At 41.7% G+C, this 16,729-nt stretch overlaps 1 protein-coding gene across 3 annotated transcripts in view; it reads left to right on the top strand.

Moving 5' to 3' along the window:
• sgip1a (SH3GL interacting endocytic adaptor 1a) overlaps nt 1-16,729 on the top strand; it is a 73,672-nt gene that overhangs the window by 38,326 nt on the left and 18,617 nt on the right. For 2 of the 3 annotated variants that reach the window (XM_070961546.1, XM_070961544.1), the window contains exons 5-12: nt 6,260-6,323; nt 7,112-7,136; nt 7,844-7,906; nt 8,384-8,444; nt 8,883-9,076; nt 13,818-13,839; nt 13,931-14,015; nt 15,784-15,866. In XM_070961546.1, the coding sequence (XP_070817647.1) occupies nt 6,260-6,323; nt 7,112-7,136; nt 7,844-7,906; nt 8,384-8,444; nt 8,883-9,076; nt 13,818-13,839; nt 13,931-14,015; nt 15,784-15,866 (597 nt within the window). Of the gene's footprint in view, nt 1-6,259; nt 6,324-7,111; nt 7,137-7,267; nt 7,289-7,843; nt 7,907-8,383; nt 8,445-8,882; nt 9,077-12,740; nt 12,753-13,817; nt 13,840-13,930; nt 14,016-15,783; nt 15,867-16,729 lie in introns of all 3 variants that reach the window. The other variant, XM_070961543.1, reaches the window with a different exon arrangement.

Below are 16,729 nucleotides of genomic sequence, written 5' to 3'. Positions count from 1 at the left end.
TGAGGCTGAAGGTGAGGCCTGTCGATAGCCGTTTTGGAGGTTTTCTCTTCTGCTATGCCCCCCTGGCATTCTGTTTATGTTGCCAGGAAATGAGACATGGGGGACGTTTCCATAGAAGGCTTCTCTCCTCTTGGCCTCTTCTGGCAGATTCTCTGTCCACTTTGGTTTAGAGATAGGGAGGTCAGAGAAGTGCTGTGCAGAGACTAGCAGGGAAAATGTAGATAGGAGAAGATTTAATAAGCAACTTTCTTCCTTCCTGTGCCACAACAGAGACATAATGGCCAACAGTGGGAGACTTTGAATAATTTTATGTGCACTTCCTTTTTTGTGTTACTGTAAATGTTGGAGCCTCTGAAATGAGTTGACATTTCTCTGTCTAAGAGGTGTGTGAAGATTAAAATCTTAAGAAATGCTGCCTCATATTTGAATGATCATGAAAGTGCTGCATAGCTGCTGAATAGAAGAATATGGTTTTCATCAGCACATCCCTAGTAAACAATTACATCTCCAGTATTTCCAGTGTCCCGTACTCTGCCTGTTTAGACAATGTGTTTCAGTATTGAGATCAGATTTTCAGCTCCATGCAGGTCTGTGAAAACAGTGGACGGAATGAAATGGAGGCTGCGTTCACATAGCTGCACGTCACGTGTCTGCTTATGATCGTGGAGCATTTCTTTCTGCCTCAGCATCATGCAGCATTGCGAGGTCATTATTAGTATATCTGCCAGTCTGGAGCAGCTTTTCTGTCCCCACCTGCGTCGTCTTCCTCCTCCTCCTCCTGCCTCTTAGGGCCAGGAGGAGGGATGAGTCACTCCAGCGAAAGAGCCTTCTAAACCTTCTGTGTGCAATATGCCTGTCTGTCTCTCTGTTTGTCTGCTGTATGCCTGCCTGTCTCAGTGCTTGCTGTCTCCTCATCCGCTTGCTGTTTCTTTCAGCCTGTCCGTCTGCAACTTTTCTATTCTGTCTTCTTGTTCATGTGTCTGTCAGCCTACGCCCTGTTCTACTAATTACTCGTCTCCTTGTCTGCTAACCTGTCTGCCCACCTGTCAGTGCATCCACATGGTTCCCCTCATGCTTAGTCAACAGCATGTCTCACCCACAATGACCTGATGCACCGTTTTCACCCGTCAATTCTCTCGTGTCATTCCTCCACCTGAGCATCCTCTGACATGCATATGACATAGGATCACATTATATACACCAGCATGTTTTTTCTAACACTTCTAAAGAGAAATTAAAATTATGTGTGTGAAAATTCAAGAAGTGAAATGAATGCTCTCATATCTAAATTACTATTTGATAGCCATAAACATCCGAATTTGTACTAAAAACATCCTACTCCTCTGTGTGTGGATCTTAATGGTGTAGTATTGTCCTCTCTACTTACTATGCACAGCAGCACAGGTCTCCCATCCAGAGTTTTGAGTGGCCCGGCCTGGTCTGCTCTGCTGTTGCTGGCAGCACAAGCTGTGTGTGTGTGTCTGTGTGTGTGTGTTTTGTTGGTTGGCCTACAGAGCCTCTTCATCTCTTCCCCCTTTGGAGCAGCTTGTTAAACAGCCTCTGCTCTGCCTGCCCGGAAGTAGAGATCTGCTTTTAAAAGAAGTGCGTTTCAGTGGGTGTGTGCAGTAACATGCATGTGCAAAGTATGACAACATGGCTTTAAAATAATATGATGTGATTTCAGGGTATTTCTGTGACGATGACATTCCTGACAATATGGTAAATTACAGAGTACAGCTTGTCAAAGATTTGCCAATGCTTTACTGAGCCAGTGCAGTTTGTCTGCTTGGTTTAGAACTGACAGTATCTGTTGAGCTCTCCTCATCGGATTCCTTCCATTTGAGGTGGCGAAAGAAATTTGTTGTATCGTCCCCTTTTGTTGTTGCAGTCATCTGCACTGCTTACATGCAGCTGTGATTTGTTGTACACCTGATCTTTTATAACCAAACAACCTCCACTCTACTGAAGTTGCTCCCTATTTTGAAACCGTGGAGCCGGTAGCAATGTTACGTTCGCTTTCAGCCATGCTTGTTGTTGTTGTGCGTAATATAATGTCATTACATCAACAAGTCATTGCACGCCCATCCACTGCCAGGATTGAGAGACTGATCCCTTCTGTTTGAGAGTTCCCTGAAATATATACGTGTTTTCTAAACTTTGAACCTGACAGGATCAGCCCAAAGGTCACTCATTAGATGGTGTCAAGATAGGGTGCACCCACAGTGACTTTCACTGAACATTTCAGGGATAGGCTGCTTGTGTGAAAGTCATTTAGCTGACACTGAGCTCCAGTTTGTGGAAAGCTCATGATATGTAGCACCAGTGTGGTTTTATTCCCGTGGTAAATCTGCACTCTGATTGTGAAAGCTTGGAGTGCACGTACGCGCGACTCATGTAATGGGAGAAAGGTATAATTGCAGTGTTTCAAGATGGTTCTTTTTATTGAAGGCAGTGTTAGTGCCAGCCTCTTCCTGTAGGTTGAAGGGTGGACCTCACAGTTATAATAATAATACACTGTGTGCTGCTGTGGGTGGTGCTCCCCATGTTGAGTTGTTTTGTTTTTTTCACTTCTTCTGACCCTTTCTAAAGTTAGCTTCCCACCTCTCCGAATTTATCCTGAACCCTAGATTCTAAACTATTTTCACAGACCAGATAAACATTACTTTTAAAATAATTCCCCTATAAATTACCGTTGAATCCCACAGACACGCTATAAAAAGAAATGGCTTTGTGTTCTTTCTTTAGGTGCTTTCCAGAGCTAAATTTTTGAATCTCTGGTCAGTGTACACTTGCTCTTCAGTTGTCTTGTAATGTTTTTTATTTTATTTTTTTTTAGGTTTGGCATGTCCTGTCCTGTTTGGCTTCATGTGCGCTGGCTTTTCCTAGAATTACATTACTGTGTCTTGAGAAGAGACTGCTAATTACGTTAGCACTTGTGCTAGCATCCCTCCGAACGGAAGTCATTGAGTCATTGAACAGTGTGTGCCGCACACTATGTTATTTCCCTGTCCGTTAATTAACCCCTGCCATACACATTCATGTATTCTTTCACATCAATGTCATCCAATCAGATTTAGGTCCTGCTGTACTCTAAACATGGATTAGTAAGTAATTTACTGCATGATTATTAAATTATGCTGGTCAGTCAAATAGTTTGAGTCCAGTTTCAAAGTATCTGCTCTGGTCTTTGTGTGCCTTTTGAGCTGTTTGTATGGAGAGAAGTTAAAATATTAAATGTTGGAATGATCAGAATTTGTTTAGGTACTGGTTATTTATAATTTGCACCATAAGTGCCAGTTATTCCCACCTCTGCTGCAAAACAGAGGAGAACAAAGATGGAGACGAGCAGGTAGCAGGGTCTGTGCTGCTCTCTACCTATGTCTATCGGTGGAGGCAGTGAAATAATAATGCAGAAAACAGACTCTTTGTGGCCAGGGTCCAGCTGCCATGTGCACACATGCAAACACACACACACACACACACACACACACACACACACACACACACACACACACACACACACACAAAATACTCTTTCATTAACACAGCTGTAAACCTGTCAGCTGTTGCTTGGGGGCAATGCTGGATTTACGGGAGATGGAAACAGACCCTAAGCAGAGAAAAAGAAGAGGAGCCAATGTATGGGCAGGAAATAAAGAAAGGTATTTATTAAAGACATCAACATTAGCCGGAATTAAGATGTCAGTTTAAAGAAATTCTCTGCTGAGAGATTCGATTAAATAAAATGAAAGTATAGTTTAAAATGAGACAAAATTCAGAATGTTAAAAATGTGTTTTGCCTTTAGGAGGATGAAGAAATTCAGGCTTTGTTTTGACTTTGAAGCAACAGATAGCACTAAACTGGGCTGCAAGTGGGAAAAGACTTGCTTCTGAATGGCATCGGGCAAAAAATAGATTAATAAACATATGAACTGAAGCAGCAGTTGAGTTGACTCCATAGATTCAAAAAAGAAACTACAGTAGCTACAGTAGCTGAAGGGTCGAAACTTTTTAGGCTTTGTACAATTAGTTGAAGGAACAATTACAGCTCCCTCCATCATGCTACAGGCTGAGAGAGCACACTGGGTCCACATACTGAGGCCTCCGACAGATGCCTCACCAAGATCAGAGAGGAAGACAAACCACAGAAATGACAGAAGCAATCTTAAGTCTGGTGTCACGGAAATGAAACCTTCAGTACTTTTTTTTTCCAATATAAGTTATGTGGAGAAGGTGTTTGTATGTGTGCAGAAGTGTTGACATTTCCTGTAAAATACACATACATACCCATAAGCACCCCCACAAATGGTATGATGGTTTCAGCACTCTCCCTACAAAAGTATTGTTCTTGAAAAGATGCTTAAAAAAACATTGCTTTTGGTCATTCCAGCCCACAGCTGTTTCCAGTTCCCACTTCAATATATCCTCTTTTTCCTCCTTTTCTGAGTAATGACTTTGGTAGCTTTTATACAAAGAGAAGCTGCTCCCTAACATCTGATCTCCTAGTGCCCATAAATATTCATAAAGCTCAGTTTCTGAAGGGATGTGCATGTCTCTGCATTTGATCTTAGAATGTCTGCAGGGACATGTGTGTCTACCTTTGTGTATACAAGGACGAGCCTTTGTATGTGTGAATGTGCTTTCATTCTGTGCTTATAAGTGCTTTTCCTCTGCAGTGGGACATTTATTCGAGCTTTGACTGTGGCTGCTCACAGGATGCAAGGTGAAATATGTTAGCAGGATCTATAAGAGGGTATTTCTGGGTGAGACGTCTCAGGGCCAGCAGCCATTTCTGGGTTGATTTCCCATCTTGGCTGATGCTGACGCAAAGATCAGTGTTGTAAAGAAACTGTATGAAATGATGACATTTGTCTTTAATTAATGAGCGGAGGCGCTGGTGTTGAATTTGAGTACTAGAGGCAGATCAAGAATGGCATCATGATACCTTGTGTGTGTGTGTGTGTGTGTGTGTGTGTGTGTGTGTGTGTGTGTGTGTGTGTGTGTGTGTGTGTGTGTGTGTGTGTGTGTGTGTGTGTGTGTGTGTGTGTGTGTGTGTGTGTGTGCGCGCGCGCGCGCGCGTGTGTGTGCGCGCGTGCATGCATGCGTGTGTGTGTGTGTGTTTTCACATGTGTGGTTTGGTGAGAGGTAGCATCAGGTTCCTGCTCTTAAGCTCAGCATGCATCTGTATATGATCTGAGGAAGAGATCGGTTGGTTGTGACATGATGTGATGAGTTCACGACCTGACAAAGACTTGGAAGAATGAGAGTCATATCAAAAAAGACATGGAGGGGGACAACTGGGCTTTCATCTGGGGTAAGGATCTGCCAGGAGCTTTTGACATTTATTGGTTTGGCATAACTGCATAGTAGAATTGGTAACATGGAACATACTAACACGTATTACAGCTGGAAAAAACTAGAGACGTGTTGTGATTAAACTTCCTTCTTTTGTGTAAACTGTGTCTTGTAAACTTCTGTTAATTCAGAGAACATCCTGGTTCTATTTGAAACGTGACACGCTCGAACACACAGCATATCTGCATATCTGTGGTGAAAATTTGCAGACTTCTGTTTTTTCTTTGTTTGCTGCGTTTGTCCAACCGTGGATGGATGTGCATACTGTCCACTCTTCACAGGATAAAAATGTTAATAAAATCCTTTTTATTGCCGGCCAGTGAGCAGCTCCATTCGAGCAGCTGGAGAGCTGATGCCTTGGTCAAAACAATTCTGTCATGTGCACAGTAGATGTGGAGGGAAAGGACAGTGAGCCTTGTTGAATTGCTCAGAGCTTTTCCAAGTTAGTCTCAGGACTGGACCTGGTAATTGAATGGTTGATTCAGATCTCACGTCTGTTTTGTACCATTATGGATTTCAGCTTTCTGTATTACCAGCTGTGTGACCTGCAGTAGGTTGCCGTCTGTCCTCGCAGCTCTTTAAGCCATTCCTGTTAAATTCTTGGTGTGTTGATTTTCACAGCACTAATCAATTTTCTATCCCGAAGCAATGCCTTGAGTAAGGCTCTCTGTCCATTTGCAATGACCATGAATGCATTTTTAGCTCTGAAGGACAGCGTTCGCCTTCACAGCGATGCAGCCAGTCACTCAATAATACATAAAAATGCCACCTTTAATCTCCAGGATGATAGATGCAGGACAGCTGATGCCACCTACCCTTTAGCCGACAGGCACCACCTTTTAGTCGTGTCTTTGGTGTCTCTTCACATAATATTTCACACTTTTCCTGTTTTTTTTCTCCTCAGGATTGAAAAAACGTACCAGGAAGGCCTTTGGGATACGGAAGAAAGAGAAGGACAATGACTCCACGTAAGCCCTGATCCTCCTTCCTGGTGTACTTTATGAACATAAGAGCATTAGTTGTTAGTTAGTGCAGTGGAGCAGAGAGCTGGCTGAAACCTCTGAATTGAGTTTTTTAAGAAGAAAATTGATATATGGCAGCTGGCCATGCATATACAGTACATTACAGCACAGTAAAAGGATTAGAATAAGAATAAGTAAGAACAATTACTGGATTATTATTAAATACAGGTCTTGTCAAAGAAATGTAAAACTGCTGCATCCATTAACCATGCACAGCTGATGGTTCTATCAGTCAGTTATGAGCCACAGTGGTATATTGTGCATTGTAGTGTGTAAATGAATCTGGCGGTACACATCCTGTATGACATGTTATGACGGGCATACTTAAGATATCCAGTGCTTGTGACATTGAGCTGAAATGATGTAAGAAACTGTATGCAAATACAGTAGATGAAAATAAAACTCAATATACCAATTAGCTCATTTATGAAGTGCTTGATCAGCTTGCAGAATCTTTTTTAACCGTGATAGTTGTCGAGGGGTGTTTAGCCAATTTGTCATTCTGCATGAGACGCTTAGACTTACTGTAAAATGTCTCTGTGCTGTGATGTCTTCGAGAGGGTGATTTGTGAGTGAATGAGTGTGATGCGGGGATGGTGGTGTGAAAAAGTTTTCCTTGAATACCCCTTTTACATTTCGGCTCAGCTAAATGCCACTTGATTTCCGAGCGCGGAGTGCACATGTGAAGTGACTTTGACGCTGTCTTTTCTTCTCTCCTCTTTAAATTCTCACAGCGGGTCCCCAGACAGAGAGGGGGGTGTAAGTAACAGAAAATATTTAATACATATCAGCCAATTAACTCATTTATGTATTAATATTCACTGTGCACATGTAGTACTGGAGATTGTGAGTTACATTATTTATTTTTCTATGTTCTTTTTACTTGCCAGGAACCCCAAGAGGTTGAATCGGTATTGAACTCTAGGCTCTAGTCCTCTTTAGTAGACCTAACCTTTAGAATAGTTAGTGTAGAGCTTAGACTGGTTATAGACATCACAGTACATTCCTCCACTCATCAGTCAGCCGCCAGTGTTGCTGTTTAAGCTATCTTTTCATTCGCAAGCTCTCTGAGGAGGCTCTGAGGCACCTGAATCCTTTGGGGTAGCTTGAAGAGTTTTTGGATTATGACCAGACTTATCATCATCATCAGACCGTTAGCGACCGAGCACTTTCAATTTAGCTTCCAGTAAACACACTTAAAATTCCAAAAACTGCATTTAGGAGTTGCGAATGTGAAAGAGGACAAAATCAGAAACAAATTAGGACATATGGGAGGAAAATAGGAAACTGTGGGACTCACATCACATGACATCCAGGGCACACAGGATCAAGGTTTATGGAGCAGAATTAGCTGCACCAAAGCTCAGCTGAATAGTAGCTAACATAGAAACCCATCCAGTCATAGTGCAGAATATACTGAACCATCCCTGCTCATCATTTTAATCAAAGTGTCTCCCTGTTCTCAGTCTCAGAAGAAGACCAACGGGGCCCCAAATGGCTTCTACGGGGACATCGACTGGGACAGATATGTAAGCAATGGTTTGAAGATCATTTTTGTGTACTGATATTAAACAGTGTTTGGTCTGCACCAGCTCGCCTTCAGAACAGAAACATTTGTTGTGTGTTGTTTTTGTTTGCAGTGCATGAGCTTATAGTATTGATCTGTGTTATTGTAAAATCAATGTGCTATTGACAAGTTTGTGGACAAAGCCTGTTAAAAGTGGCCGACAATAGTAGATCAAGTTGATGGGTTTGACTGTTATCATTTGTAACGCTGTATTGCTCACATTTTACAGCCGGATTATGACTTTGTCAATATGTATTTGGTCACATTTTATTAAACAGGGAACTGGAAATCTCACTGTAACATATCGTCAGAATGTCAGTTTGTCAATGGGAAGTTCACCTACAGTGCCCTTTGAACAGACTGCTGATCCTCTGTTTCACTGATAATATCTCACAAACATTTAAAAGGAGTAACACTGAGTTGCTCTTCTGTGTTTCAGAACTCCCCTGAGGTGGATGATGAGGGCTACAGCATCAGACCTGATGAGTCAGAAGAGGGAGATATCCTCAGCACTGCTTGATTTAGCGTTTGACGGAATTAATTTGTCTTATTTTATCCCTGCCAAGTTACATTTGCTCACAAAAAAATGGATTGCTTCCATTGTTAGTGCAGGATTTGTTAAATTGGTGCATACTGATCAGTTTGTGTAGTAAACCTCATTCACATTGCGACGTACACCATCCCCTCCTAGATTCTGCTGATGATCGAGTATTTCTACACTGGTATTCCGACTTTTATTTAAGTGAAACATCTGAGTTTCTCTCTTTTTTATTCTCTGTGACTGTTATGACGTATTCATCACAGTTTCCTGTAGTTCCTGAGTTTGGCAGCCGTGACACAGTCACACAGTTGCCTTTATGATAGCATGTAAGTCAAATGTCAAGTGAATCCTGGCCTGTTTGAGGAAGGGAGCTGTGCTTTCCTTGACGCTGCACTACTGCCCACAACCAACAAAAAGTCCCACTTCTTTTCCTCTGATGAGTCAGAAGAAGAGGAGGACCACAAAAGAAAATTCAAAATCAAGATCAAGCCGCTGCCGGCCGATCGCGTAACATCAGTGCCCTCGGTCGATGAGCTCAAAGCCTCCATAGGCAACATAGCCCTGTCCCCGTCTCCTCTGGTGAGTAGCCCTGCCCTCTTTCCACCGGCTCTCATCCACAGATGTCTGTGTGATTGTGTTTACACGGTTATAATGTACGAGTGAATCAGTCCTCCTTCTAATCTTCATCCTCTTAAACTGCCTTTTAATATGTACAGTTCGATATTTTTATGTGCATTCCTTGTGCCCTGCATGTTGGCGGTACAGTGTCTACTGAGCTGTCGACTTTGTCCGACTGTTTGTTTCACCTATTAATGGGAACTCTAAATGGGTCACTGCTTCAGTTGTCTTGGGTCTCTACATGACAGCTAGTTTTTTTAATGAGCCAGCATGCAACAGTGCGTAATGTCTCTGGTTTGAACCCTAGTCTCAAATCACGGTCCATGTCCCTAGTTTGAATTCCACGTAGTTAATCTGTGATGCTTGTGATACTTGGTCAGTCACCTCAGCATTCTCCTGTTAAGTCCAGCGTCATTTTACACAAGGCAGATGTCCCACCACCATCTGATGATGTACCACTGCCAGATAGCAGGGTGTGAAGCCCTTGTTTGGAGTGATGCAGTTCAGTTGATGAGTCCAAATTCAAGCACATATCCCCTTTTGACAGGCTGCAGTCAGCAGTGAGACCCTGCCTTTTTAGTTTTTAACCACGTTCTTCAGTGGAGACAGTTAGCTTGGGTGTCCGCCATGAATAATTCAGGTAGGAAAGTGGGCACAATGAGCCTGTGTGTCAGTCTGCTGTACAGTGAGATTGCTTGTGGTCATTTGAGCTTCGGGACTCAATAATTTAATCCAGTGTCTGTGTGTTCACCCGCTGGCTCTGTTAACCTGATCAGGTGTGAGCGTCCTTCCATGGCTGATGATGGTTGTGTGCACATGCATAGCAGAAGGAAGACGTTGGTTGTTTTGAGCATTTTGGGGCGTTTTTTTCATCATAACATGATGCTGAAGTGACAGTTGATGAACAGAAAATCAAGATTAGAATTTTGGATTTTTTATTAAGACAAAATGAAGTAATAGTAATTAAAATAAATGTTAATTGCAGACTTCATAATCAAACTTTAAGACCAGGTTTTCCCTAAGATCTTCACATAATGCAGTCCAGTCACCTGAATATTAAGCAAGATTATGACATTGGAATTACTGGCCTGTAGTTGTGATTATGAAACCGCCACCTTCACCTCTACCAGTTCAAATTAGCATCATGTTTGCTTACGCTGAGCTTTTCCCCTCACACATAAATTACATGAGTCACACAGTCACTCCCTGTCCCTGGCAACTCTGGGTAACCTTGGCTCTGGGCTGACAATAAAATGGTCTGATGAAAAGAGGAAGAGGGGCCAAACGTTAACAGGCCTTGAAGAGCAAACACTGTTTCTTTCCATTTCTTTGTAGTTCTTCCTTTTCTTCGAACTAACCCAGTAAAACTTTGTCCTCAGACTAAAACATTTATGGCCTGCTCTTATTTTCAAAAACAAGACTCACACTTGACAACAGCCCACAGCCGTTTGAATATCTTTGAGATTCCCTCGACTAATAACCAAGACTCAGTATTCTAATGTTCTTCCTCTTGACGCTGGTTTTCTGCATGTAAATATGACATTGCATTTGCAAAATCTTGACAGGGTCTTATCCCAGCTGTGAAAAACCTGAAATACATACCAAGTATGGTACATTCCAAGATACTGAGTGCTGTATTTAGCAGACCATATGAGCTTAATTTCTGTGGTAATATTTGGCATACTCTGCATGAATTATTCATATGTACACAAGCTTGTAAGAGGGGCACGATGACGCAGGTTAACAGCTTCTTTCACATAAAACCATAGCCGGTACTCAGTGCTCACATCATGTTAGGATGAGTGGTGGGTAATGTGTAGGTGGAGGGATGAAGGATTGACTGAATGCAGTGAAAAGCCGTAGTACTACACCAGCTTTATCTGTCTGTATTGATAATTGCAGCTGATGTAGATGACTGCCTACATTATGGACAGATGCTTTGCTTTGCATTGCCAATGTTAGTCTGCCTTCCCCTCTCGTCTTCTAACTATTCCACCCCTCTGTTCTTTTTACTTCTCTTTGATCTCGTGTTCCTTTGCTCCCTCTAATGATGCCAACCTCTGTAGCGGAGTCCGGTAAGCCTTTGCTTTGCATGCTGTTGTGTTTAGATCTTTTTCTTGACTGCTACAGTAACACTTTAATCCCTCTTAATACTTACAGCTTGCTTATAAATGTGTTTTCCCATAAAATCTGCTCTGTGTTGCAAGATCAAGCAAGCTGACAAGCCAGTGTGTAATAACTATAGGCTTTATTATTGGCTGGGCATTTATAGTGGGGCAAATGGCCAACGATATGTGCTTTTTCTTCTAGTGTGAGTGTGTTTCATTGTAGTGTCATAAATAGGCGGATTATGGTGTGTGCATGTGTGTGACTGTTCAGCATTTTTATGGCACATGTTGATTTGTTTACGTAGATACTTGGAGTACAAGAGCGCTGTCCTTTCGGTTGTTTCCGCTGACTAAGACGTCTTAAATCTGATTTTAATTGGTTCTGGAATCCTGCGCCTCCGGTTCTCAGTCCAGATAGCGAGACTAAAAGTGGCAGAGGAGGCAAGGAAAAGCTCAGGGATGGAGTTAAAATGTTAGAAACCAAAAAAAACGAGGTCTTACATTACATATGATTTCTTTCTTGTCTTATTGTCTACAGGTATCTCAACCAGAAAGGTTTAATTTAGTGGGCAAACATCTTATTTTTATGATTAAGTGTTTCTCGATGAAACTCTGTTTCATAATGTGCGCCATGAGTGGAGCCGGCTACTGTTCAGTCTACACAGAGAATCCCCTGAGGCGAAGTCAGTCACTTTACAGCCCAGCTGACTCTCTGTTCACATATGAAATGTGACATTAGCTCTAGCTCTGGCACCAAAAGCAAAGATGCTCTATTGAATGTCACAAATGGAACAAAAGAAGCTGTTCGTCTGATTTCAAGTGTATCAAACAATTGTTGTGAGAGGTCTGTTTTAAACATCGACATGTCTGTACAACACTGTGTGTTAAAGGTCATTGTTAATCCCTGACACAGGCTAAAAGGTCACAGCCTGTGACACTGAGCACTTCCTGTTGTTTTCCCTGTTTACTTACAACAGGGAGACAATGATTGGTCATGGCAAACAGTGTTGCACTGTGTCTTGCCCCACTTTACCCAATGAAATGGTTCCCTTGCACCAGCATGTCCCGCCCCCTTGTTGCATCACTTTAATCACTCATGGCTCACTGCACAACTGGAACAAGCACAAGAGTGAGGGATGGAGGGGAGAGAGGGTTGATGTGAGGTGGATGTGACGCAGGCAGATGGAGAGATTTCAGCAGAAATGTAAGAGACCAAGGAGGCAGATCAGAGACTACAAGGTGGAACGAAGGGAAACTCAGATGGATTAGATGGCAGAAATGATCAAATACGTGGATGTGGATGGACAGTTGAAAATAAAAAGATTCTCAAAAGTCACATTTTCGCTCAAACATCTGCATAAGCAAGACACATGCACATGAGGCCCTCTTTATGGACATGGTGTCATCCTTATCCCTAAATCTGACCCAGCCAGGCCAACATTCTTCTCCTGATGCGTGTGATGTCTGCTTTACTGATTTGTCACTCTCTGACCAGGTATCTCTTCTCTCTTCCTTTTTGCTGGTCACAGAGACGTAGCCCGGTAAGTGTCCTTTTCTTCCGTCTCCCTGGGCTCAGGCTGAAAATATGACACATGCTTCTTGTGTCCTTTTGCTCCTCACCTTATCCTTTGAGTCGGTTGAGTAAGACACGAAATTCATAGATTGGTTCAGCACTGAGGCAGTGGCATCAAACTAAAACAAAGTAATTTGTTTTGATGTTTATATTTAAACATATGTTTTTATATATAACATTAATGTATTTCTTCAAATTCTCAAGATCACTAGTGTACTTGTTTTTCCTCTTGAATGGCTTCATGCCTGGTGTCTGTAGAGGGATAGAATTTGCACTTTTGACAGCTGGGCCCTTTGATGTCTTACTTCAGCCACTCCCCATCGTCGGGTCTTCTCATCTGCTTCCGTCTCTCCCCCTCCTCTCCCTCTCTCCTTATCTGTCCTCTGCCTGTCTTGGCCTCTTGTGTCCCCCTCATGGTGAATTCACACGTGCGCTCGCATACACACAGGTGTTGAAATGACAGCCGAAGGGTTCTGTTGCCTTTCCAACAACAAAACTCATTTAACTTTCTTATGCTGCAACTTTGCCAGCCTCACACCTTCTCTGGTACCGGGGGCTTCTTGGCTTCTTTAGACTTCAAAGGCATGTTGTGAAATCTTTCCAGTGTTTCCACTGCAGGCAGCAGCAGTTCACCAAGCTGCCATTTTCTAACCCGATACTAACAATGTTATTGTCTTTGAATTTTGGAGTTGTTTACTTGAGGAACCTTCCCTCTTAATTGAAACTGTATACCTAATGTCAGATATATTTGCTGTTTCATCTGATATTCAGTAGCTGCTGAGGATTTGTTTGAACTCTCTGTCATATCATATCAGTGCTCAATGCATGGATTATTTTGGACCACCACACATTAATATCTTATGTTTTGCAGCTGTTGTACAGGGGGCTCTGTAGGATGCTGATTTTAGAAGCCTAATAGAGAAATATTAGAATTGATTCAATATTGTACTTCATAATGACTCTTTGCTGTTGACATTTTTAAGTGTTATGTCATTGGGTTTTTACATTTTACTGTCATTTTTTCATGTTACAGGGTTTGAAAAGGAACACATCTAGTAAGTATCAGTCTCGTTGCACCTTATGCCAGGCTCTCTTTTAATGACGGTGACTTACAGATGTGGTAAACAGATTTAATTATGGCTCCAGGTGAGGAGATTGCCAGACCGAGACGTGTCGTCCCTGCTCTTCCCACTGTGGCCCCCACACCAGCCCCAGCACCACAACCCCCCAGGTATGTAACTCACTGTGTATGTTTGCATTTCTTTCTTTCTAGCTTTTCGCTTGTCCACGCCCTGTTTTGTGTAGTTGTGTCTGGTTTTATGAGACTGAGACACTGGCTCCCTTTTACTTTTTGGTGGTACTGAATAATAAACACATTATTTTAAAGCAGTGCAGTAGTTTAACTGTGTTATGCGTTCTTTTGACACACGCTGTAAAATGCAGTATAGAAGCTTACAGAGGTGATTGCCACGGTAATGCTCTCAGCAGATAACACGATCATAGTGATGTCTCGAAATGGATTCATTTATTGGTGCCAAAATGTGAGCTGGAGCTCGATGACTTGCTTGACAGTTTTAGTTTTAAAGTTAAAAGTGTAAAGTGTTACACAATTTAGAGCTTTTAAATGTCACCAGAAAGCATTATTAGGACTTTTTTCTGTCATGGTCAGGTGAACACATCAACCAGGTGACCAATGGGCCTGTTAGTTAAAAATTTGATTTTTCTGTGAATCACTTTTCATTTTTCAATCCAATGTCACCGCTTTTGTTGTCTGACTGGAACCTCTTCTGCATAATGACTCAAGGCTTTGTGCTATCTGCTCCAGCTCTCTGTTTTGTGTCACTGAGCAGGAACCCTAACTGGGATGTGGAGTTACTTTAGTATTAACTGAAATGTGTATAACAGCAATAAATCTTTAAAAATCCTTGACCTCATGGAAAGATGGGATCTTCTTTGAGTAATACACTTGATATAACCAAAGGCCATGTTTTTGAGAGGACTGTGTTATGTTGTGTTTCGAACATAATGGCTCATAAACACTACAACATTTTGCACAACCTTTGCATTTCCACTAAAACTAAAAAAAAGAAGTTTGATACAAAATTGTGTCTATCTTGCTGGAGGGCCACTTGAGGCTTGAGCGACTCTGTAGAGCCGTCGCTGTGTTTATCTACTCAGCAACACTGCGATGCTTTGTGTTCTTCTAGTATGAATGCCTGTGTTTCTAATTGTATTCCAAGTTATTCCTCTTTTTGTGGTGTCTTTGAATGCTAGTTTTTAGTGCTGTTTTCTGTTGGGTGTTTTTTTTTTGTACAGATGTTTTTGTACAGATGCACCTTAGTCAGGTGTGAATATTCCTCTCTCCACAGCTCAGAATGGCAAACACTGCTTGAATAAATTGTAACTGTGCATGTCACCCATTCTTTCTTGTCCCTCGCTCCCTGTAAGGACAAACTTCCACCATCTCTATTCCATGCCATAACACAAACAAGAAGGATACACAAGTGCTATTTTTATTTGTTATATTAATATTTATTTTCACATCAGTCTCCTGCATTAGTGGTTTGTGTTCTCTGTCACTTAACATTACGACCTCCAGAGCTATTTTGAGCTCAGCATAATCCTTCTAATTTACATATCTTAATAACTATTGAATTAATAACTATTGGATTCCCATTAGCTGCTGCCATAGCAGTTACAATCTTCCAACGATGCACACATTGAAAAAATAAAACATTAATACCATCGTGAAAACAGAGCTTAGCTGGATGAAACAAAGCGGGTTATAGTAACACACGTCACTAAATCAATGATAACACAAAATTATCAGCATTCAATGGTACCTCATACTGTATAATGCAGTTTGCCAAGCAAGCGCAGACAGTTGGCTTGTTTGATAATCTGTTCTTGTATGTACGGTGAAGCTGTTTCCTAAAGTGACTTTCTGTAACAGTTGCGTCACATAGCTTCTTTCATATTGTCCTTTGTCTGTTGAACAGTCAACAAACACCTGTCTCGGAGGACACCACAGCCTTATTCGGGCCTCCTTTGGAAACAGCCTTTGGAGAACCGAAAACTGAAGGTAACGTTCCTCCCTGAATCTTCATCACTCTGTCTTTCTCTCTCTTAACGTGTCTCTGTTCATGTCGTTGTTACCGCTGTTGTTTTGTCATAATGTGAGCAACACAATGCAACACAAAAATGCTTTCTGAACACATGTACAGTGTTGTTATTACACTCATTGTCTCTTTAAGGCTGCCAGCTAAGCCCTGCTTGGCTGTCATAGTAGATACCCTCTTTCTCTCTCTCCTCCTCCCCCTCCCTCTCACCTATTTGTCTGACATCATTATTCTTCCCTCAGGCTCTTTGTGCGGTAGTGAGTTCAGTTCATCAGTCTTTGCGAAGGTCAAAGTTGAAATTGGCACTAAGAGGTCATGTGCACAGAGCAGCTAGTTAATATTCAGATTCAGCTGTCACCCACTCTCATTCAATCCAGGAGGATTTGGTGGTCCGGGCTGTGGGAGAGCTCTTAGCTGTTACACAACTGCCATGTCAGGCATAACTAACGTCAACTCGACACAAATTCCATTCATTCATTGAGACAAGCAAAATCTCTCTCTGTGACAATGGCAACTTTTTATCTTTCTTTTTTTTTTTGAACTCTCTATTAATTTTCTGACATTTTAAACAATAACATACATACAGTCATACAAAAACCACATACATACACTCTTCCAATACACAAAACAAGGGGGTATGTAAAGAAAAAGAAAATAAATCATAATAAGAAATAAATAAAACATTTGGAAATTAAAAAAATGTAAAGAAAAAAAAATAGACCTGCAAATATGCCAACAAAGGAAATAAGAGGTCTCTGTTTATGTTCATGTTCCAATGTCTCATTTTGACCTCTATCGTGAACAATTTCATTTGTATTTGTACATC

Source organism: Chaetodon trifascialis, chromosome 4 (assembly GCF_039877785.1).
Source record: "Chaetodon trifascialis isolate fChaTrf1 chromosome 4, fChaTrf1.hap1, whole genome shotgun sequence".
Taxonomy (NCBI): Eukaryota; Metazoa; Chordata; class Actinopteri; order Chaetodontiformes; family Chaetodontidae; genus Chaetodon; species Chaetodon trifascialis.
Note: the sequence above shows the minus strand (reverse complement) of the source record. Positions and strands in the feature narration are given on the sequence as shown.